Consider the following 25,911-nt stretch of genomic DNA (forward strand, 5'->3'; position numbering starts at 1 on the left):
AACTTTGTCTTCAAAATATATACTAAGTCTGACTCCTTATTACTTCCCTTTCACCTGAGTGTGAGTCAGTCACCTTTTCCCTGGACAACTGTAATTCTGATAAGCATATTAAACTAGACTATCTGGGACTTTAGTTCACTTTACTGCTAAATCCTCTGAACCTAGAACAATGCAGTGACCTTATATGCAGTCAAAAAGTCATTGCATCTTACAAAATTAAGAAAAGTGAAAGAAGGAGGATTGGGAGAAAGGGGTAGGAATGCTCAAGAGGTGACACTGACCAAAATGTATCATATTCATAAACTGCTTTGTTGAGTGGCAACTCCTTTGTACCTCTACTTAAAGATAACTTTAAAAAGTGCCCTCCTAATCATTCTCTACTTCCACTCTTGTCCCCATACATTCTACTCACACAGTTGCCAGAGTGATCCTTAAAAAATGTGATTCTATCACTTTCCTGCTTTTAATCCACCACTTAATTCCCATCACATAAAATCTAAAAGTATTTGATACAACCAAAAAAAGCACTATCTGATCTCTCCCCTTGATAACTCTCCTATGTTATTTTCTCCCCTTTCACATTCACCAACTACTCTCCACCCATTCTGGCATCCTGTTAACTCCTTGAACATAAAAGATGTTTATTCATATTGGCATGTTCTTCGTGCATAATTACCTCATTTCATTCTGCATTCTATTTCATATTTCTGCCTTAGAGAAGTCTTCCTTAATGACTCTACCTAATACCACTTACTCATCCTGACATCCCTTTGCTTTACTTTCTTCATACTTCTTACTATCAACTGATAGCATATTACAGATTTAGCTGTGAGATTTTCTTTGTATCTCTTACAGGAATAAAATCTTTCCAGTGACAGGCCTGATCACATTTTTTAAAAAACCAATTTATATTGTAAACATGTCAATATGCTATTCTGTATGGATAAAAAAATGAAAGTATCATATTGATGGTTACATAAATATTGGTATAAATAAGACATATATTTTACTTTTCATCTCTTGACACTCATATCAAATTAATATATATGATTAATAATGACAAAGTAACATGATGTAAATTGTATATATTATTGCTTGAGTATTTACAAAATACTTTTTTAGACAAAATAACATTTCCTCAAGTGATTGAATTTATGCTTATTATATTTGAGGTTCTTCATGTTATATAGTGATTTCTGAAAAAAGTCACAACTCTATGGAATATGTCTTGCTTATAGATGTACTGAATAAAATAATCTTATAACAAACTACAGCATAACAGAAAAGCCATTGAACCACCAGGTAGAGAACATATGTCCTAGTTTCAAGTCTGCCACTTACCATTTTTTTTTTTTTTTTGGCCAGTCCTGGGCCTTGGACTCAGGGCCTGAGCACTGTCCCTGGCTTCTTCCCGCTCAAGGCTAGCACTCTGCCACTTGAGCCACAGCGCCGCTTCTGGCCGTTTTCTGTATATGTGGTGCTGGGGAATCGAACCTAGGGCCTCGTGTATCCGAGGCAGGCACTCTTGCCACTAGGCTATATCCCCAGCCCTGCCACTTACCATTTTTAAAATGAGGGATATCACTTAGTCTCTCTGAGCTTGGGTGTTTTTTATAGGTAATCAGAACTGACAGTTATTAAATGCTTACAGTATACCAGTCATTGCACTAATTGCATTACTTGTTTTACTTTGTTTAAATTTCATTACAATCCAGTGTAATGATGTCAAATCATTTCAATATTCAGGTAAAAAAATGTAATCACACTGTCAGAAAGTAATAAAATGGTGTTCATATCCAAATAGTCTTAATTTACATTTTGTGTTCTTACCAGCTATACTGTAATATTCTAGGTTAGCAAGAAATAACATGTTACAGGATTGTTTCAAGGGTGAAGGTAAATTTTTAATGTGAAAATGCTTTTTAAGCTGTAAAATATCTTAAAAAGTATTAAGTAACATGTAATAAAGTTAATATATAAATATATGTATGACTTACGAAGAAGTTATTTTATTGCTTTCATATTTTTGATGTTTCATTTTCAGATTTCCTAGAAGAAAATGCTATTTATTATGCCTTTCATAGCAAATTGATAATTAACTGAAATAATAGAAATATGTTTAATATTAAGCTTTATGTAGATATAAAATATTAATAGTAAAGCTAAATAGTAATTGTTTAATATAACAAACTATTAATAGAAAGTGGCTCAGTTGGAAACTAGAATTTCTAGTCTTAGGAAGATTATTAAGAACTAGAAGGTCATGTTCATTTGATCAAAATATTAAACTAAACAATTACTGCTATATTCAGGAAAATACTTTTTTTTTTACCAGTCCTGGGGCTTGAACTCAGGGCCTGAGCACTGTCTTGCTTCTTTTTGCTCAAGGCTAGCACTCTACCTCTTGAGCCACAGTGCCACTTCTGCCTTTTTCTGTTTATGTGGTGCTGAGGAATGGAACCCAGGGCTTCATCATGCTTAGGCAAGCACTCTACCACCAAGCCACATTCCCAACCCTAGGAAAATCTTATAGTCATGATATCCTGAAAATAGTACTGTGATAACTGAATCTAGAACAGCAAGTTGGTATGTATCATTTTTCTGCAAAAGATCAAATTTCAAAAGTGATACTCAAGTTCCAAATTTATTTTCTTCTCTCAACAGTTTCTAAAATGTTAGAATGGACCCTATGAATTTTATCTTAGGTTTATCTTTTGCATTGAAAACCTATAAAGAAAATAATTGGCAGTAAAGGAATCATTCAGGACATAATCTTAGTTTTTATCTTGATCTTAGTTTTGTATTAAGTTAACGTTGTTTAATATGTTAGACAAACTTTGAGAAAATTCATTTCTCTCTGCATTTATTTATCTCTAACAGCTGCCTATGTATGAAAATTTTTATTTGCATTAAGAATTTCATTTTTGTTCTTGTCTGTGAGGTATTAGTTCTTTTTTCTATCTAGTAAATGTCTATTTTGTAATTTTTCATCTAAATTATTAACAAAGCAAAGTTCTGTGCCTTCTGGAAAGTTTTGAGTAGAACTAGAAACTTGTGTTGAATAGGAAATTCCTATTTGCTGTTAGCAAATGGGCATATAAAGTACTTAGGATGGTTATTTCCTAAGCAGAAAAACTGGCCACAAGTGTCTGCTGACATTAACTTTATCAACTTTTACCTTAATTGTAGAATCCAGAATGTCTTATCCTGGAAAACAAAAACAAATAAAACCTAATAGCAGTAAAATTGTATATATAGATAGTTTATTCATAAATATATTATTTTGCCATAATATCAAACTTACTTAAATAACTATCCATTTATTCTGCTTTTTGTTGTTTAATCTTTCAGACCTCAGCAATTACCCAGAGAATAAGTCCCTGCTCCACCCTGACTAGCAGCACTGCCTCTCCACCAGCAAGTAGCCCCTGTTCTACCCTCCCACCAGTCAGTACAAGTGCAACTGCCAAGGACTGTAGCTATGGGGCTGTTACCAGTCCAACTTCCACCCTTGAAAGCAGAGACAGTGGGATCATTGGTAAGTTGACTTTTATACTAACCACTTTATATTCTTCTTTTATTTTTAAAAATAATTGGACATGACCAGATACAGTCACTCAGTAATCTCAGCTACTCAGGAGACAGAAACTGGGAGGATTCTGGTTTAGAGCTAGCTTAAGCAAGAATTACCCACTCTGTCTCAACCAATAAGCTTCATGCATCGACCTGTCATCTTAGCTGTGCAGGAATAGGAAATGGGAGAATCTTGGTATAGGTCAGCCTGGACAAAAATGTGAGAACTTATTAAAAAAATAGCTAAAGCAAAAGGGCTGAAAACATGGCTCTAATGGGTAGAGCACCTGCCTAGGAAGCTCAAGGCCTTGAGTTCAAACTCTAGTATTGCCAAAAAGTAATTAATTGTACTAGCTTATTTTCAAAAATCTTTTATATGTATGAATAAATATAGCTTGTCTTTGTCTTTTTAATGATGCTGGAGAGAGAAATAAAGGTCAATAAAATGAAAGAAATCCCCCTGCAGATTTGTCAGGAATTAGAAGGGGATATATAGAAAACATTCTATATGGTTGGTTATTTCTGTCAATTCCCATATGTCATCTCTCTACCAACACAGTCCAATAAAAGCTTATCCTTTATTGCTATAGTAAAAAGTTCTGTGAACACAGAAAACATTAAGATTAAATGGTGGAAAGCTTGTAGTCCTGGGCTCAATCCCCAATACTGCATTTTTGAAAAATGCTAATTAGCTGAAACTTGAACTATTTTGGGATCTATTTGTTCAAAGCATCTATTAATTGTTTTTATTATCAACAAGGTATCCTATCTTTGCCCTTTATAAGGTAAAACAATGTTGTTTCTTTGCTTATGATTCAAGAACTTTAGACCATATATTCTTATGACAGGCTTGGGCATGAAGAACTTGAAACGAATCTAAGCAAAGATATATGCCATTTTTTTGTGAACTTTGTCATATCTTCTTTAAATAGAAGTTCTTAGTAATCTATATTATCCTAGGAATGTATCTTAGTTATCTTCAACTCAATTATTAGCAATTTGTAGCATATACAAAAACACTCTGATAAAGGCACAGGTAATAAATTAATATGTTTTCATTTGCCTAGAGGTAAATATTTTATCAGAGTCAGATGTGAACTGTAACATTTCTTACCATTTTTGACTAAGTACCAAATGTTAAGAACCATGGCTATCAAATATCAAAGAACTATGATTATTTCTTGACACTATCTGCTTTAATTCCTATTCATAGTGTCAGGAATGGAGATAATATGAGTAGATAAGAGGTACTGGTTTGAGAGGCCAGACTGGAAATTTTCTCTGTATCACTCCATAAACGAGAAGAGTCAGGGCAACAAAGAAACAGTATCCTGCCAAGAGAGAAAGAAAAAGCACTGTGAATCAAGAAAAGTGGAGCTTCACAGCTAACAAAGAACAGGAAATAGAAGATGATGGAGACTAAAATAGTAAACCAGCCACAACTCCAACCCCACCTGTGTGGGAGGGAGGAAGGGTTTGGGGTAAACCTAAAGCAGCATCCAAAAGGTAAATTAGACCAGCCCTTATGACAAAGAACGAGTAGTTCTAGCCACAGGGTTATAGTTCTTGCAAGCCTAAAATCTACTGTAGAAATTTGACTTGATGATATGGTACATATATACACAATGGAATTTTACTCATCCATTAGAAAGAATGATATTTCTTTAGTCGAAAAGAAATGGAAAAACCTGGGGAAAAACTGTGTTACGTGAAGTAAGTCAGGCCCAGAGAGAGACAAAAGATGCTTGTTTCCTCTCATATGTGGAAGCTAGAATTGGTTTATAAATGCGTAAGTAAATACATAAGGGTGGTATGCAAGTGAACACAAATGTACTGAAATAAGGTAGATTCAGGGAAGAACTGAAATGTATTCTTTAGAAAGGCTAACTCATAGTCCAACAAAATAAACACCAGGAAACTGGTACTTAAAGGAGGCAGTGTGGTCAAGGGGAGGGGTAGATGAATGAAGAGAGGAAGTGGAAGAAAATGTAGTCATAAAATTCAATGTGTATCCTACAAAATGAAGAAAACTGAGGTAGGATGGAGAATGTTGAAAAGGATGACATTGACATTGTATTCATAAACTGCTTTGTTGAATGGCAACTCTTTTGTATAGCTACTTAAAAGATAATAAAAAATATATTTTAGCTGAATGCCAGTGGCTCACACCTGTTATCCTAGCTACTCAAGAGGCTAAGATTTGAGGATGGTAGTTCAAGGACAACCTGGGCAGGGAAAGTCCATGAGACTCTTCAATTAACTGCAAAAAGCCAGAAGTGGAGCTGTGGCTCAAGTGGTAGAGGGCTAGCCTTGAGCTAAAGAGCTCAAGGCCAAGTTCAAGTGCCAGTACAAGTTCCAAAAATAAATAAAATAAATGAATGAATGAACAAGTAAATAAATAAATAATAAAATGAAATTCCCCAAGCAAGCAAGGTTAAAAAAAAAAAAGTGAGGGGCTGGGAATATGGCCTCGTGGCAAGAGTGCTTGCCTTGTATACATGAAGCCCTGGGTTTGATTCCTCAGCATCACATATATAGAAAATGGCTAGAAGTGGCACTGTGGCTCAAGTGGCAGAGTGCTAGCCTTGAGCAAAAAGAAGCCAGGGACAGTGCTCAGGCCCTGAGTCCAAGCCCCAGGACTGGCCAAAAAAAGAGAGAGAGAGAGAGAGAGAGAAGTGAGAAACTGATACATACTTTTCAACATAAGGCTAAATATAAATAATGCTAAAAGTATTTTAGTTAAAAAACACAATTGGCTGAATGGATTACAAAGCAAGATCCAACTGTTGTCTGAAAGAAAGTCATCTCAAAGGCACAGACAGACTGAAAGCATTGAAGGATGGAAAGTGATACTCCAACCAAACAGAATCCAAAAACAAGCAAGAACTAAATTCATATCTGACAGAACTGAATTCACTCCAAAATTAGAGGGACAAAGTATCAATCGAGAAGATATAATTATTTATAATTTACCAAATTTAGTAAAATACTGTTGTTCACAAAGGGACAAATCTATCCACACAAAGTAAGAGTAAATGACCTCAACACTGCAATCTAATCATCCAGACTAAAAATCAGCAAAAGAAATTTTGCTATAGATCATAAAGACTTAACAGGTCTCAATGCCTAACGTATGAAACTGTAACCTCTCTGTACATCAGTTTGATAATAAAAATTTTTTTTAAAAAAGACTTAACAGGTCTCTACAGAACATTCAATCCAACTAGTTCAGAACAGACACTGTTCTCATTGGTCCATGGAACTTTCTCCAAAGTAGAACACATTTTAGGCCATAAAGCAAATCCTGCCAAATGCAAACAATTGTAATCATTACCTGTATCTTATCATATCACGATGAACTAAAACTAGACATCAATATCACGAGAAGCTATAGGACCTGTACAAACTCAGGAGGATTAAACGGTATATTTTTGAATGATCATTGTGTCCTTAATAAATTGAGAGTGGAAAGTCTTATAAACCTAGAATAAAATTAAAATGAAATCATCATTTTTTGAGAATATTTGACATGTAGAAAAGGCAGTTCTAAAGGAAGGTTATAGCTGTGTCTGTTAAAAAATATATTTGAGGGTGGCTAGACATGGTTAGGCATAACTATAGTCACAGTTCTTAGAAGAGTGAAGCAGGGAGAACAGTTAGGTCAAGTCCAGCCTTACCTATATCGCATTTGAGGCCAGACTGAGCTACATAGAAAAACCCTGTCTGAAAAAAAAAGTCAATGAATCTCAATCTCTTAGGAAAACTAGAGCAAGCCACACATAAAATTAGTAGAAGGAAAAGAAAAATAGAGATCAGAAGTGAAATTAATTAAAACCCACAAGAGTACCTACAATGATACTATATTGTGTAAAAGGAATAAAGCTTGTATAAAAGGAATAAAAATAAATTGTGCAAAGGGTATAAACACTAAAGGATAGGATAAAGAGTTCACCAGGCACTTTTGATCCTTTTTCTCTGACAGTGCTTAGGGTATGAGACAATTTTATTAAATTTTGAATGAACAGTAGAGAATTAGAATTCTCCACTGACTAGTTTTGTTGTCTCTTCATGATTGTATTTTATTTAATTATGCAATTTAACTTAATTGTATGATTGACTTCACTAGTTTCTAGACAAGCTTTTTCTGCATTCTTTTGTTGGTGCTGTTAGACTATTACAGTGTATTTTCTTTATTGACATACATAAAAATAGCTTTGAATACATTCACTCAAACATACAGGGTATGACAAAACTGCTTACCCATAGGTACCTTTTGAAGGAGAAGCTTAACACACAAGTAAATGTCCAGAGTAAGTACAAATGTATCCAGAAAAAAAAATGGGATCCTGCTTTGGCTGGGAACAGATGGTATTGCTTTTTGTTCCTGATAAATTTGTTCCTCTATTTTTGTACCTGATAACTTCTCAGAATTGTACGTCTTGTAAAAAGATGTTCCTTGGTTGTATAATACATCTATTTAGAAAACTGATGAGATTTCATTCTTTAACTTTTGTAAATACTGAAGGATATTTCTTGTAAAATTGTAAGAGAAAAGGAAAAGCATAATATCTAGTCCTAAAATTATTTAAACTACAAACTACTTATCAAATTATATAGGAACAGTATCTTGAGATATTCTTTTTTAAAATGTAGTTTGAGTTAGGAGACTGTTATATAACAGTACTTATATAACATAACTAATAACAAAAATACTGTTAATACCTTGAAAATGTTAAGGGTATCCTATATTAACTGTTAAATATACTTGCCATATTTTCCTTCTGAGTATGGGAGCATCTGCTTTCCCAAATTACATACTGCTTACTTGATGAAAATTAAAAAAAACCCAAAGTGGTTGATTGTTTATTAATATTCCATGTATAAATTACATTTGTAAATTAAGTCATAGAATTTGATTAGTACAATAATTATTGTTTTGCCTCATTAGAAACTACTAATTGAAACTTCCAATCACCTATTACAACATTTAAGAAAAAAAATGTGGTTCTGAAGATTAAATGTAGGGCCTCACACTTACATAACCAAGCAATCTACCAGTTGAGTTATCATACTATTGACTATATCACCTTTCCCATCTACATAGCACTAAGTAAATTTCTGTCATGTGTAGAGTTATATTTATATTGCATTATATGTTTGTTAAAGTAGCCTGGACACTTTGTTCATTAAAATGATTAAGGAAAGCTGGAGTATGCTCAAGAGGTTCAGAGCACTTGCCTAGCAGATGCCAGAGGCCCTGAGTCCAAAACTCAGAACCACCAAAAAAAAAAATTAAGATCAAAAAGAGCATTTTCCTGTATAATTGAACTGAGTACTATAATAATAATAAAACGTTTGAACACAAATGAGGGCTCATGTACCATTATGAATTCTTAGAGTAATCCTATAAGAAGTTTTTATAGGATCAAATAATTGAAAGGATATATAACATCCAACAGAAAATGCATACAATAAATGCCTTTCAGTAAAGAACTAGAAAGAGTACAGGCAAGCACAGAGGCCTTAAAACACTTTCAGGTGCAGCTCTCCAGGATCCTTTCTTAAACACATAGGGTTATGTGCTCTGTCTTCCATATAAATCACTAAGACTTGTACAAAGAAACTTTCCCAAAAAGTTCCTGCTGAGGACCTTGATGTCCCTCTGGCCATCTAGCCATGCCAAACTGTCTTAAGTCTTCCAAGTATTAAGTTGTCAATAAACAGCTAATCTGTGTGCTCCTAGGGGTATTTTTAACTTCAAGCATCAAATTACAAATCATTAGTTATCTTGGTCAAAAATCAGCATCAGACTTCCAGCCATCCCTAGAGATGAGCATAGAATTAGCCCAGTTTAGCTGTAAAATAACTATATTGTTTACTATAATATAGATCATATTTATCCTTCTATTTATAAAACAAACTCAAAAATAATTGTTCCCAGGTCATGAGATGTTAAGACAAGGCTAAAATTGAAGCTCAAATAATGTACAACTTCAGAATCTCTGTTCCTAATTATTGCAATAGCTTTCATAGTTTTAAAAATAATGCCCCCAGGAAAATGACCTAAGACCTTTATCTGGCATAAAATTTTAATCATCAACAAAGCTAGAGTAAGAAATCAGGGTGTTCTAGTTTTGCAGAAAGCAGACCAATTTTAAAATGTTCAGAATATTTGGGTAGATGTTTTATATAAATGGATGGTGAATAACATTCTGAAAACAGAAGTCACCAAATGCATGAAGAAATGTCAGCATCCTAAGAATAAAGGAAGTGCAAATCACAACCGCAATATAATTTCATGGTGAGCATAGTCAGAATGGTCATTTTTAAGAACACAAAAATCAATACTGGAAAGAGTGAGGAGAAGGGGAAAAAGCCCTTATGTACTGTTGGTTGGAATGTAAATGAGTACAGCCACTATGGAAATCATTATAGAGGTTCCTTAAAAGCTAAAATGAGCTGAGAGTTGGTGTCTCACACTTGTAATCCTAGCTACTCAGGAGGCTTAGATTTGAGGATTGAAGTTGGAAGCCAGCCCAGTCAGAAAAGTCCCCATGAGACTCTTATCTCCAGTTAACCACTCTCAAAACCCAGAAGTGACACTGTGGCTCAAGTGCTAGAGCACTAGCCTTGAGCCACAAAAAGGCTCAGGGACAGTACTTAGGCCCTGAGTTCAAGCCCCACAACTGGAGGGGGAAAAAAAGTCTGAAAAGATAACTACTGTATCATCCTGCTGTACCACCGCCAAGCATGTATCCAAAGCGTAAGTCAGGATACTATAGAGACCTCTCCCATGGTTGTTGCAGCACTATTAACAGCAACCGATGAATGGATAAAGAAAATTAGTTTTATGAGCACAGTGGAATGTTATTTGGTCATAAAAGAATAATAAAACAGGGCTGGGGATATGGCCTAGTGGCAAGAGTGCCTGCCTCAGATACACGAGGCCCTAGGTTCGATTCCCCAGCACCACATATACAGAAAACGGCCAGAAGCGGCGCTGTGGCTCAAGTGGCAGAGTGCTAGCCTTGAGCGGGAAGAAGCCAGGGACAGTGCTCAGGCCCTGAGTCCAAGGCCCAGGACTGGCCAAAAAAAAAAAAAAAAAAGAATAATAAAACAATCATTTTCGGGAAAAATTGATAGAACTGGAGATCATGACAGCCTGGCACCAATGGCACACACCAATAATCCTAGCAACTCAAAAGGATGAAATCTGGCCACCAGGGTCCAAATTCAACCCTGGCAGACAAATCTGAATGATGTTGACTCCAGTTAACTAGTTAAAAACAACTGGAAGTGGCGGTGTGGCTCAAGTGGTAGGACACTAGCCTTGAGTCAAAAAGCTAACCAAGAATATAAGACCTCAAGTTAAGCCCTAGAACTGGCACACACCTGCGCATGCGCATGCGCGCACACACACACACACACACACACACACACATGCACACATAAATAAATAAATAAAACCAACAACAACTGGAGTCATTCATTACAAGTGAAATAAGCCAGAATCAATATGACAAACATCATGTTTTTCTCTCATATGTGAAGTCTAGACCTAAAAATAAAATGACAGGAATGTAAAAGAGGGACTGTTTAAGGAGAATCAGTGAGATGGGGAGGGTGACTATAATCAAAGTATATTATATACACTTACGAAAACAAAATGAAACTCATTAAGAATTGTACAAAGAAGGAGAGGAGAGAAGGGAAATAAAGTAATGGAATATAATCAAATTTACATTGTTTATGTATGGAAATATCACAATGAAACTCATTAGTACATTAATATATACTGATAAAGCTAATATTTTTTAAAGTTTTATTGGGCATCCTCAGAGTTCCATAGAGGTCTGTGAATTTTTTTTTAAGAAAAGGGTTAAAACACCACTTATTGTACTCATTGAAATCAAAGTTTTGTGTGTGTGTGTGTGTGTGTGTGTGTGTGTGTGTGTGTGTGTGTCCTAGTACTTGAACTAAGGGCCAACACACTGACCCTGAGATTCTTGCTCAAGGCTGGTATTCATCCACTTGAGTCACAGATCTACTTCTGGCTTTGGTGGTTTCTTGGAGATAAAAGTCTCCTGACTTTCCTGCCTGTGCTGGCTTCAAGCCATGATCCTCAGATCCCACCTTCTTCAGTAGCTAGAATTACAGGCAAGAGCCACCAGCACCTGGTTTTAAGGTAATTTTTTTTAGGTTGGAAATTTGATTATGACCCTCAGATCATTTAATCATGTTCCTCAGTTGCCCTTAGGATAAACAGGATAAAGTCAAATCACTAATACTGTCTACAAGTCCCAGGCTAATCTGGTCTATGTCTTTTCTCTATGGCTTTACCAAGTAGCATGATACAGCCAAGTATTACCAGAAAAATCTGCTCATTGAAGTTTCTTAATTCTCTGAGCTGATTAGTTGTTAAATTGTAGTTTGAAATCACACACCAAGTTTGCATTTATACTAGGGGTTCAGCAAACACTCTGCAGATAAATCAGAATATGCTGTTGTTGCTTTTGTTTTTGACATTGCAAAAGGCAGTTGTTTAAACTTTGGTCAGCATACTTCTGGTCTCAACTATATCTCCAAATTCTACTTCTTAGCCTTATTGAGCTTAGTTTTCTTTTAAAGAAATGCTGTCTTTTGTATCTATGCCCTTGCATGCATTTCTTCTCTGTATAAAATATTCTTTTAGTGGCACTGTGGCTCAAGTGGTAGAGCTCTAGCCTTGAGCTGAAGGGCTCAGGAGCAGTTCCCAGGCCCAGAGTTCAAGTCCCACGACTGACCGAAAAAAAAAAAAGAATCTTTAAAAAAATATTTTTTCCCTGATCAAATATTCTACATTAATAAAAACAGGTGTCGAAATTTAGGTGAATATGAAATTGTTATTTGGAATGACCAAGAGTTGAAAAGTATTACAAGGACATTTATTGAAGTCTTTGAACATTATTGAAACTACAGCCTTCTCAAAATCTTATTGTTCAGGGTCTATTTAACTGTTTAAGCAGTACCCTGAAATAGAACACATGATTGGACATTTCTACTGATTTCACACACACACACACACACACACACACACACACACACACACACACACACACACATCTTTACCAAGCCCAATACTTGGCAAAGTACAATACTATATACTTCTGGAATACAAACACTACACCAGCACTGGATCCACTCTTCAAAGCTTAATTTATATATCTCTAAATTACATCTTCTCAGATAAGAAGTTAGGCAGTTTCTTTGATTAATTACCTAGGTAACAAATATATTTATATCCTTAGTAGAAATGTTTTTAATGTGAGTGCTAGAAAACATTGCAATCAATAATGATCTAATTTACTTCTTGCCTCTTACATTTTGTTAGTTTGCAGCATTCACCAAAAGTACTGGAACTCCGGAGTGTGCTCTACTGCTCAATAGTTCTTTGTAATTTTTGCAGATGACAGTGAAGCTATAGACTTTGTGCTATCACTTGTTTAGCCCCTCCTTATTATGAAGGTATTACAGAGCTGGTAGTAAAGGATTCTTTTATTATTTAAATCTGAAAAAACCCTGAAACTACCTAGATTTTACTTTCTCAAAATGTACAATGAAGGAGGCAATGCATGTCTACAAAAGAGTTAAGTGACAATATTAAATAGTAAATGATTAAGACCCCAAGTGGTTAGTTAACCGAAATGCCTCTTGCTATCCTTGTAACAGTGGGCAGGATGCTGAATCTCATCAAGCATATGTTTCCCCAGGTATGTAATGAGGATAGTAACAACACTCCCTGCTTAGACCTATGTATTGTATTAATGATGGAAAGAGATAATGGGTACTTAAACAATTTAAAGTTATAAAATGGGGCATGAAATGTAGCTCAGTGGTTGAACATGTGCTTAGTATGCATGAAGATCTGCTTCAATCCTTAGCACAATCAATAAATGTTACAAAGCTAAATATAAACTTACTATGATTGTTAATATTATCAAAGCTTATTACATAGCAGGAAAAAAGGAACATTGCTTTACATATATCTGAGCTCTCTGGGAGTTGATTTAGTTGTTATCAAAAAACTCACAGGTCATTAGGACTCTCAGTTACTTTTTAGTACCTAATTTGTTCACAGTGTTCTTTTGAAAGATTTTATGAGTTTCAAAATTTATTTTTTTCCTTTTCAAAAATGCCACCATATATATTATCTTTTGTTTCTACTTACCTTGGTTTGTATTTGGTTATAAGACTAGCCAAAATGCAGAATATCATTTTTTTCTGTTCTCGTTTCCTTAACTGTCTTCACACAATGAACCTAAGTTGTCCATTTCTTAAGGATTTTACGGCTAATTGCTAAGTAGGAAGTATAGGTTAGTAAATGTGGGACTTTAGTTTCTATAATCTTTGTGTTTTCAAAGCTATCCTATGATACTTAATTTTCTTTCTCAAGTAGGACCCAAAAATACATTCCATCTTCTCTCTCTTAATTCTAAGGATTGAATATATATCATTTCTCTTCCTCTCATGTCTCTACCTTTCCTAATTAAGTTTCTTCTTCCATAGCCATTTGCTTTTTATGACAACACAGGTTTACTCTGTTACAGAAAATTTTAGGGATTTTTTTGTAAGCTATCTTTCCTTGTAGTACAAAATTTAAAGTTGCAGAGAGAAAACCTCACTAAAAAGGATTGTGGAAATTATCCCATGAGTGTAAATCTTTTCTTTTGCCTACATTTCTCTTCCTACATTTGAATGTAGGAAGAGAAAATGAACTACCTATAAAAAAAAGCACCTCCTTAGAGAATTATTCTTTTGGAATTATTGCTGGAAATTTTATAATCTGTATTTTAATGCTTTCATTTCTGGAGTTGATGAAAATGTTAATATTAATGTACAGTTTTGGTAAGACTGGATAAAATTCTGTCTGACAATTCAGTTCTTTAATTAAAGACATTATTCTTTAGCAACTACTTAGAAGTGATGTATAAAGAATTAGAGCTGCAAGAAAGACTATACAAGAAGGACATGTATTGCTTATTTATTTGGGCAAGTTCTTCCTATGTTATTAACTTCTACTTAGTTTTAATTTTATTCTAATTCTTTGTTCCACATTAGAGACCAAGTGATGAACTTAAATGGATGAAAGAAAAGGATGAAAAGAACATAGAGATTTGATGGTAGTGTTCTTTGGGAGTCTCCAGTAACCTAAATTATATAAATATATTTTGATGTGATTCAAAGACATTTAACATTGATATACCCTTGCTCTAGGTCTGTTATCATTCACACATAAATTTGCTTAGCTCATTTAAGTAGACTGCTTAAATATGTTTGTGATGCTTTTATTTTAGTTTCAGTTATCTAAATTTCTGGAGGAGAAATGGAATACTGCTAATGTGAAAATGAATCCAGGTCACTTAAGGGGATGGGCAGGGTTGGAAAAGATGGGAGGGAGAGGGTGATATTAACCAGGGTAAATAAATGAACATGCCGAATTAAAACCTTTTTGTGCAACTATTTAAAGATACTAAGAAAGTAGTCATTTTTTAAAGACATAAAAATAATGTTACTGATATTCTCATCTAGTCATGAGTTCTGATGGTTATATACAGATTATTTTGATTTCTTTTTAAAAATCCAATCTTTTTTCCCTTCCAGCTACACTGACGAGCTATTCTGAAAATGTTGAACGCACAAAATATGTTGGAGAAAGCAATAAAGAATTAGGATCTGGAGGAAACCTAAAACCTTGGCAGTCTCAAAAATCCAGCATGGACTCCTGTCTATATCGGGTAGATGAAAACATGACTGCCTCTACATATAGTCTGAACAAGATCCCAGAGAGAAATTTGGAAACAGTTTTATCTCAGTCTGTACAATCTATTCCTTTGTATCTCATGCCACGGCCCAATTCAGTAGCAGGTAAGATTTTTTTTAATAATAGTAACTATTTTATTGGAATATATACATATAAAGAAATAAAAATAAATCCTGCTTTAACAATATTTAATTTTCTGTTCATTTTTAAGTCATTCTTCTGTGTTTCCGTAATTATATGAATGGATAGATTTTCTTGAGACTTGGGGTGGGTGGAAATTCATCTTCCTCAAGTGATTGATTGCCTAGTTCTGCTCCCATAATATATAAAGCACACATGAAATCAGGGGTTAAAAAAAAACATAGAGCCTATCATCAAACTTTTTGAAATGTTTGAAAGAACTTTAGGGCCCAGAGATGTGGCTCAAGTGGTAGATCATCTGCCTAGGAAACATAATGCCAACCTCAATACCAGCCTCCCCCAAAAAGAAGAAATTTAGACTGAGGTTTAGATTTTTACTTAAAAAAAAATAAAGACCATTCAAAAGTAGAGCTGTAGCTCAAAGTGGTAGAGTGCTAGCCTTGAGCTAAAGGAGCTCAGTGACATCACCCAGGCCCTGAGTTCAAGTCCCACAACAAAAAAATAAAATAAAGTAAAAATAAAAAAGACCTTTTATTTTTTAAAAAGCTTTATAAACTGAACCATATTTCTGTGAAATTTGTATTTTTAATCAGAAATGATCATACATAGTTTGATGGTGTAAGAGGCAGGCAACAATTTCTCTTCCTCATGCTTTTTAGTTCAGTGTTTTACAAAACTCTGGACATCTTATCCTAGAAGGATCAACAAGCTCCTAGGTATCTAAAGAATTACACAACATGGCTGGAAATGTGGCCTAGTGGCAAGAATGCTTGCTTCATATACATGAAGCCCTGGGTTCGATTCCTCTTCATCACATATATAGAAAACAGCCAGAAACGGTGCTGTGGCTCAAGTGGCAGAGTGCTAGCCTTGAGCAAAAAGAAGCCAGGGACAGTGCCCAGGCCCTGAGTCCAAGCCCCAGGACTGGCCAAAAAAAAAAAAAAAAAGGCTGGGGATATAGCCTAGTGGCAAGAGCGCTTGCCTCATATACATGAAGCCCTGGGTTCGATTCCCCAGCACCACATATACAGAAAATGGCCAGAAGTGGCGCTGTGACTCAAGTGGCAGAGTGCTAGCCTTGAGCAACAAAAGAAGCCAGGTACAGTGCTCAGTCCAAGGCCCAGGACTGGCGAAAAAAAGAAAAAAGAATTACTCAAACATTAGCAAACTCAGGGATAAAGAAAGAGTGCAGAATACTAAGTGATTGATATATGAAGTCATTACTCCTTATTAGCTACTCAAAGTGATGGCAAGGGGCTAGGCATGTAGCTTAGCCGTAGAGTGCTTGCCTATCATGCAGGAAGCCCTGGGTTCAATTCCTCAGCACCACATAAACAGAAAAGACTAGAAGTGACACTGTGGCTCAAGTGATAGAGTGCTAGCCCTGAGCATAAAGAAGCCAGGGACAGTGCTCAGGCCCTTAGTCCAAACCTCAGGACTGGCAAAAAAAAAAAAAAAAAAAAAAAAGATGATGGCAAGAATATTTTTAATTTAGGTAAATTCCTATTAAGTAATTCAGACCAGAAGCTTTTGCAGTGACAAACATTATGATATTTTCAAAATATATCATCATTTGGACTTTGTCCAGACTATGAAATAAAAATTATGTTTATCTTTTTAAGTTTCCTGATGAATGCCCCCGTAGATTTATCCTACTGATGCAGTATAATAAAATAATTATTAGAGTCAAAAGCCCTTATTTACCATGTATAATTATTAGATGATAGTGCGATGCTTCTTGCCGTGCTTATTTCTCTTTCCTACCTGTTTAACTCATTATTTATTATTCTTTTTTTTTGGAGGGTAGTGGGGTCATGGGACTTGAACTGTGGGCCTGGGCATTGTCCCTGAACTCTTCAGCTCAAAAGACTACAGTTCTACCACTTTGAGCCACAGTGCCACTCTAGCTGGTTTTTTGGTTTTTTGTTTTTGTTGTGTTTTTTTTTTGCCAGTCCTGGGGCTTGGACTCTGGGCCTGAATACTGCCCCTGGCTTCTTTTTGCTCAAGGCTAGCACTCTACCGCTTGAGCCATAACACCTACTTCTAGCTTTTTCTATGTATGTGGCGCTGCAGAATCAAATCCAGGGCTTCATGCATGCTAGGCGAGCACTCTACCACTAAGCCACATTCTCAGCCTATTTATTGTTCTTATCTGGGAAATAATCAGCATCTACTATTAAGTGTGATTGTGGAGTTGTGGCTAATTTAGAAGACCTTTAATTACTTTTGCATAGTGAGGACAAATCACATCTGTACCTAATATGTTGATTCCCAATTAACATGTCATTTTTGAATCCTAGGATACTGTAACTTATAAAATGTCAGGTCAATTGAAACTTTTCAGAAGGGAAACACTCAAATCTTTCGTTATATGTAAATAGAGAAATATGTCTACTCACCTTAGTAATACTTCCAGTTTACTTCCTAACTAAGCTACAGTGGTTTCTAAGAAGATTTTGGCTCTATTATTTCAGAAAGACATTTAAGAAATTGAACTCTGTAGTCAGATATCTATCTACCATAGCTTAGAGTACTTGGGAAGAGTGACAGAAAATAATGTTCAAGAATCTTATATACTCTGACAATAAGCACTAGCATTTATCTTGTTTATAGTAGAGAATGGTTAAAAGGAGCTTAAGCAGGAGGAGCAATATTATTAAATATGCAGCTAGGAAATATGCAGTAAATAGTTATATATGCCCATTTGTGTAGAGTAGTTTAGAGAAGGAAAGCCTGTAATTATGAGAAAGTGAAAAGAACCTCTGTTGTTTTGCAGAGTTGCAGGTAATGGATTGTCTGATTAGAAGTTATTTTAATGTGTGTGGAGGGAGCAGACTGAGGGATTTTCCTCTTTTCTACCTTAAAAAAATAACATGTACTAGTTTTTTTCTTCTAAATACAGACAGACACAAAGGAGAAAATAAAGTAAAAGAAAAATGAGCTTAATCTCCTTACCAATGGTCCCTGTTTACATTTTTGAGAAAGTCAAGATGCATATGCCTAGAAAATCAGATAAAATTTCAAATTGAAACAAAAAACGTAAAAGGAAAGGAATCACTCAGAAAGCTGATGCCAAAGAATCATCAGTTTGACACCAACCTGGGCTACATAATAAAACCCCATGAGAGTGAGTAGGTAAAAATATAAGTCTAACCTGTTACTTCTTTCCAAAGATGGATATTTCTTTAGATTCTTCATATACATACATATAATGCATGTGTCTATATGAAAATACAAAACATAATTTATATATTAAGATCTTATCTCCAATTAATCAGCAAATGCTGATGGTAGAGGCCTAGCCTAAGTAATAATGTGCCATGCTGTCAGTGGCTCACATCTGAAATCCTAGCTACTTGGATCTTAAGATCACAGTTAGAAACCAGCCTTGGGAGGAAAGTGTGTCAGACTCTCATCTCTAATTAGTCACCAAAAAGCCAGAAGTGGAAATGCAGCCCAAATGATAGAACACTAGTCTTGAACAAAAAAGTTAAAGGACAGCTCTCATGTCCTGAGTTCAAGCCCCAGTACTAGCACCAAAAAAAAAAAAAACAAAAAACCTAGGCTGGAACCATGGCTCAAGTAGTATAGTGCCAACCAAGCTAACAGGACAAGGCTTGAGGTCTTGAATTTAAAAAAAAAAAAAAAAGCTAAAATACTATTGAAATCACTTTTAAAACCTTGGGAAATAATTGTTAAGGGAGCCTTGCCGTGTTAGGATTTCTCCTGACTTTGGGAAGTCTAAGCGTTTGACATCATTATAGGACCACTTTCAGCCTGTATGGGAAAGTGTCTAGGGATATTTTAAAATCCTTAAGGCTGCTTCTGAATAGAACTCTAATAAATAATAACTGTCTGCATTATCAATAAGATCAAGACACTTGATTTTTAAAAAGAAAGAATCTGGGTACTCGAGGCTCACGCCAGCCCTCCTAGCTACTCAGGAAGCTAAGATTCCCCCAGATCGCAATTCAAAGCCAGCCGGGGCAGGAAAGTCCATGAGACATTTATCTCCAATTAACCACCAGAAAACCAGAGGTGGAGCTGTGGCTCAAAGTGGTAGAGCACTAGCCTTGAGCAAAAATTGCTCAGGGACAGTGCCCAAGCCTCACAACCAACAACAAAAAAAAAAAAAGAGAGAGAAAAAGAATGGACTCATGGTTTGATTTTTTTTTCCCTCCCATTTTCATGCTGAGTGTTGAACCCCAGGGCCTCTTATCACATACTAAGAACTTGCTCTGCCAGGCTTCCAACCCTTGGACTTCCTGGCTTTTGTTTCTTGCAAGAACAGTAGAGTCAGAATATATGCCAATGTTTGTAAAGAAATATTTATGTTTTGTTCCCAATATTTTTCTCATTTGTAACATATATTATGTGCAAAGAATCTTAAAATAATATATATATTATTAACCATATTATAAGTATAAATATATTGATCAAATGTACCCATCTATATACTTCTAAAAACAAAGATTAAAACAAATTATTAGTTAGACTTTATTGCACCAAATAAATGTTCCATATTTCACGTTAAGAGTATAGTATTATTTACAACTCCAGTAATAATGTGACTGAGGATAAAGATTACTACATTAAAGATTGGGGTTTTCCTGAAGTATCTCAGTTTTCTGGATATAAATTTATATTTCATACACCTTTAAATTGTAAAATATGAAAAGCTTTAAGCTATGAGTTTCTCTTGCTTTCATACTGTAAATTTCTGTTGCATGTTTTCTTCTAAGCCTGTGTGCTGAAAGGAAGGCCATTGTGGACTTGCGGTTACATGGCAATAATTAATCAGAGTAGGCTGGTTATGGTCATCCTTGATGCTTTAAAGTGAGATTGACAATGAATTTGAGGGATGTGGGAAGCAGGAAATGTTGTAACAGCTGTCATCAGTGCTTTGTGTGAGAATACAGGGTCTATCTGGGAAACAACAAAAGTCAGTTAAAAATATAATCTCTCACCATCTACTTGTTAATACTTGAAGCTATGCATCTTCCTAAGAAAAGGATCTGAAGAATCAGGTAAATGCAGAATGGGATTATAGGGTATTTTAAATGAATCTAATCAGAACCCATAGTACAGCTCTTACAAAAAATAAAAAATAGGTGTTTGAGCAGTCAAAATGTTTACTTCTAAATAGCCAAGGGTATACATAAAGCACCGTGACTTTTTGCCCTGTCAGTGGCCAACAAAAGTGTCATTCTAGACTTCCTTATCTGGACAACCCCAATGACAATGTGCTACTATAATTTATTTGCAGTCGTGATAACTGACAAAAGAAGTAATAGTGAAAACTGGCACCAAACTTAATATACTGAAATGCTTTATACTAAATGTCCACTAGATTATTTTCTACACACTTGTGATACATTTAAACTAACTTCTTAAATGTATATCAGTTTGTTTTCTGCCCACTTGTATATTTTAAATTTTTAAATGTCTGTCAGATATATTTAAACTAACTTCTTAAATGTATATCAGTTTGTCTTGGGGGGAGAGAAAAATGGGGAGAGGGGAAGGGGGAAATGAGGGAGGAGGTAACAAGTTGAACAAGAAATGTACTCACTCTCTTATATGAAACTGTAACCCCTCTGTACTTCACTTAGACAACAAAGGGGAAAAAATGAAAAAAAAAGATAATAGCATTCACTGAGTAATTAGTAAGTAACTTACATACTTACAGACAGAAAAGTTGGTTAATATAAAAAATAGCCTTTATTTGATTGTAAGTAATTTGCTGCAACAGAATTCAATAAATGTAACTTTTATTCCAAAAAATGTATATCAGTTTGTTTTCTGCCCACTTTTATACTTTTAAATTCACTTTTTAAATGTGTTAGTTACATTCTCCGAGTGGTCCTTAGCTATTCCAATCTGATACAAATCTCAAAAAAAAAAAAAAATTTTCTAATACCCCTTGTCCTTGAAAGGAAAATTATCCCAGAAGAACCACAGACCATAGCTGAAGTCATGTAGAGTAAAAGAGTTTATTGCCAGCAGGGCTGGCAAGGACAAGTTCCCACAGAGGATAGGAAAATGACACCTGAACTCTCTCTCAGGAGGGTCTTTATACCCTCATGCAACTAAGGTGGGAGGTGCTCTTCCTGAGCCTCATGTTTCATCAGCCAGGGGCAGTCACATTGCCAAGGGCAGACCTTACGTATGAGCCGGGGCACATTTTATAAGCTTACAGTCCTCTTAAAAAAGATAAAGCTTTTTAGAGACTGATTTTATTAATCTCCTTTTAAGCATTTCCTATTACCTAAATATTTTAATTGCAGATTTGTTTTTCTATTTCCTCAATTCATCTGAATTTACTTATCTCTTACCTGGTAGGTATTCATTAAATATTATAAAATTTGTCTAGCAGAGTAGTGCAGCAGAAACATGACAGTCCTATAAGTATTACAACATTAAGTTAACCTACAATTCCACAATAAGAGTGTCATTACAACGTGGCAATATATGTGTTTCTATAGAGTTGTCATTTCTCTTTTTGTATAAGATTGTGGTGCTCCAGGCATTATCACTACAGCCAACTCCTTCAAATTTCCTCATAAGACAAAAGTGAATTTGTACTGCTTAAGTATGGCTGGAATTCATTGTATATGTATTACAGTCATTAGCTCAAGAAGTTCGCGAGCTCAAGAGGTGCTGTGGCGCAAAGTGGTAAAGCGCTAGCCTTGATGGAAAGAGCTCAGGGACAATGCCCAGGCCCTGAGTTCAAGCCCCATGACCAACAACAACAAAAAAAAAAAAAAGGAAGAACTTAGTGAGTTTGTTCCCATGTTCAAATCACTTACTACTAATTAGCAGAACAAAAATTCCCATATGGCATTATGAAGCTTACATTACATAGGCTGAGAAAATAAACATAATAAATTATATAAAATGATAGAGAATGCTATATGCTATAGGAAAAGATAAAAGAGTAAGAATATCCAAAGGATACCCTGCATGTTACTTCACTGATGTCTGTTAAGCATTAATAAAGCAAAACAATAACTAAATAAAACAAGTCTAGAATCCATTTTTATGCTGAGCACTATTTGTAGGACACTGATCTATTCTGAAGTGATGGATCTAAAATGAATCCAACATTGCCTCTTTTTCTTGAGAACCTATTACAATCATCAAGAGAAGACAGATACATGAGCAAAGCTGAATAAAACATAGATAGATAGATAGATAGATAGATAGATAGATAGATAGATAGATAGATAGATAGATAGATAGGCAATAGCAGTGTATATTCTTAGTACTTCATCAAGATTTAAATGTGTGGGGGCTGGGGATATAGCCTAGTGGCAAGAGTGCCTGCCTCGGATACACGAGGCCCTAGGTTCGATTCCCCAGCACCACATATACAGAAAACGGCCAGAAGCGGCGCTGTGGCTCAAGTGGCAGAGTGCTAGCCTTGAGCAGGAAGAAGCCAGGGACAGTGCTCAGGCCCTGAGTCCAAGGCCCACGACTGGCCAAAAAAAAAAAAAAAAAAAAGATTTAAATGTGTGAATTTCCTCCTAGGCTCACAGTCTGTGCCTTTGATATATCTGTCTGTTTGTATGTAATACTACGTTGTGTTACTACAGCTTTGTAGTATAGTTTGAAGTTAGATAGTACAATGTCTTCTGCGAAGAATTTTGATAGAGATCGCATTGAGTTAAGTTTTAAGTGACAAAAAACATTCCTTTCATTGCAGCTTTTATGATTTAGGCATTGAGGAGCAAAATGACATTCTAAACTACTGGATTGTTTTTCACATCAAATCTCAAATATTTTTTACCATTATGTACCACTTTATGATATGAGATTTTTATATTTGTTTAGTTTGCTTGTTTGTTTGTTTTAATAGGACTTTCCTATTCAACAGATGGATATTCCTCTGTTTAAGGTTATAGAACCTCCTAGCAAGTATTTGTGATGTCCTGTCATAAAGTAGCAAGTGAAATATTTTAAGCTTTTTTTAAACAGTGCTTCCAAAGACCTAAAATAATTAATATATTTTACATATGTATTTTGTACTGGAATAAGCCTTGATTCTGAAGTTTGAGAGATACAGAATATGTCAAAGAAGTTTTCTAAACTTACATTTTCTAACTATAAATTGTTTTGCTTTGTCAGCCACCAGCTCTGCCCACCTGGAGGATCTTGCTTACCTGGATGAACAAAGACACACACCTCTGAGGACTTCTCTTCGAATGCCAAGACAGAGTATGGCCGGTGTACGCACACAGCAGGATTTAAGAGGTCAGAATGAAAGAAGGGCTGTAGGAGGCCTGTATGTAAACTAAATGGGCAGATGTCAAAAACCTCCCTTTTTCTATTTCTAGATTTATTCAGACCTCCCTTTAAGAAGTGAGATGATTTATTTTATAATGTAACTAGCTAACTCCACCAATAGATTGTACTCATCATAGAAATGCTGTAATTACCACTAATTGGAAGCAATTCTCTGAAATTCTTAAAGAAAACATGTAATATGCTTGTAGCAACCAAAGAAATGATCTTTTCAAGATTCTAAGGTTTTTCAGAAGTGTCTTTGGCCAACTTCTAGCTATATTGCAGGTGACTTTGTGCTAATATTCATCTATTTTGCAGTAGCAGCTTCATTCATTTTTATTCTAATGGCCATTTCTAGTAACTTGAAGAACTTTTATTTTTGTAGTTTCAGACAGTATCCTTTTAATTTTTAATTTTTAGCCTAGACTGGTCTTGAAGTTATAATCCAACTGCCATTAGCTTTATACATGCTGGAACCAAAGGTCTAGTACACAATTATACTCAGTTGTAAGTTCCAGACTTGTTTTTATTTTGTGTGGCGCTAAAAAAAAACCCTGAGGACCCTAAAAATGTAACTTAAATTTATACTTATATTAGAAATTAAAATTAATATATCAAAAGCTAGGTTTTAATTGTTAAATATGAGAATTGATTTGTTAACTAATACAGATTGTTAGAATATTTATAATCATTGTTTAGGACGACAGTAGACCCATTCATCACATTTTGACATTTTGTAAGGTATAGGAAATTCCACACTGAGAAAATGATAGTGGGAAAAGGAAATAACCTCTGAGTACTATAAAAATAATTTTGGCTTTGAGCACCTCCAAAACATATTTTGAGAACCCTCAAGACTCCCCAAACAATACTTTTAATGCCACTAGTTAGAAGTTGCCATTGTCATTGAAAATAAATGTTATGCCTCAGGATTATAGTTTACAGAAATGCAAAAAAGTGTATTTTAAGAGATTGTTGAAAGCTGTTTGTGAGCATAGTTTAAGAGTATAAAATAGTTCATTTAACAATTATTTTCATAGTACCTGAACTGTTTGTCCCTAAGAATAGTAGTCTTTTGACTACTGAAGCAGAAATTGAGCTAGCATCCGAGGTAGAGTTTGGATATTCAAGTGGGATATGAACATTAACATTTGCTTCATTAGTAAAATGTCCTTTAAAAAAAAAAACAACTCCAAAACAGCTGCCTTGAATAATGTTCTCTCAAAATTGATATTTCCAGAAACTCAGACCAACACTGCAAAGGAGGTCACTTAAGTGTACTGTCCATGATCTCTTTGAAAAAAGTTAGCAGATTATTAGCTGTCAACTATTCCAGAGCTTGAGCTTTAATGCTGAAGTAGTTATAGAAAGGTTGTGTACTATGGAAAAGTATATGTAGCTATCTAACTATATTCTAAGTTCCTTTGCTATCCCAAAGTATAGCAGTAATATCTTTGATGGATACTAAGTTGAATTAATTTAACTTTATTAAAGTTTTTAAACTCAAAATCTTAGAACTACTTGAAAGTTCTGCTTTTAATCTGATCATATCATGTTAATGTTGAGTTATGCTAGAAATTATCTTCCTGAAACTTCTTACTCTTTGGGTGACAGTCTTACAGGATGTCATTCTATAGAAAAGGCAAACTATGTTTGCTGCCTTTGAAACAAACAGAAGTCATTGGTTTTTATGGGTAAATGTAATATGTATTATAATGACACATACAAAGAAAACCAGTAGGAGTTAAAATACACAGAGCAAATGCTAGCATGGTGACTTCAAGTAATGGCTACTTATGGTAAATTAACAACAAAGTATTAATGATAAGAACCTACTCTACATATTGCTAAATTATAATCATACTGTTCTGCTAGAAGAGATTGCACATTGCTAATTAAAGCTTCATTCTCCACTATATGTTGGTTCCTCTTGGACTTTTAAAATATCTCATTGCATAATGACATTCAGAGGCTTTGTGTTTAGTTAATTAGTGTCTTATTAGATAATAGGATTGAGGGTATATGTGTAAAAGATAGTCTGATTCATTGGCAGAATTTATGTGAAATTGTCCTGCCGCAGCTAACTTGGCTTTGTCAAAGCAATGAGTTTA

At 34.9% G+C, this 25,911-nt stretch overlaps 1 protein-coding gene across 10 annotated transcripts in view; it reads left to right on the plus strand.

The window, feature by feature from the left end:
- Positions 1 to 25,911, plus strand: part of Tanc2 (tetratricopeptide repeat, ankyrin repeat and coiled-coil containing 2) — a 251,669-nt gene that overhangs the window by 135,722 nt on the left and 90,036 nt on the right. For all 10 annotated transcript variants that reach the window (XM_048367307.1, XM_048367308.1, XM_048367309.1 and 7 more), the window contains 3 exons: positions 3,352 to 3,538; positions 15,214 to 15,477; positions 23,642 to 23,767. In XM_048367307.1, coding sequence (XP_048223264.1) covers positions 3,352 to 3,538; positions 15,214 to 15,477; positions 23,642 to 23,767 — 577 coding nt within the window. The remainder of the gene's footprint in view (positions 1 to 3,351; positions 3,539 to 15,213; positions 15,478 to 23,641; positions 23,768 to 25,911) is intronic.

The sequence above is a fragment of the Perognathus longimembris genome, chromosome 17 (assembly GCF_023159225.1).
Source record: "Perognathus longimembris pacificus isolate PPM17 chromosome 17, ASM2315922v1, whole genome shotgun sequence".
Classification (NCBI taxonomy): domain Eukaryota; kingdom Metazoa; phylum Chordata; class Mammalia; order Rodentia; family Heteromyidae; genus Perognathus; species Perognathus longimembris.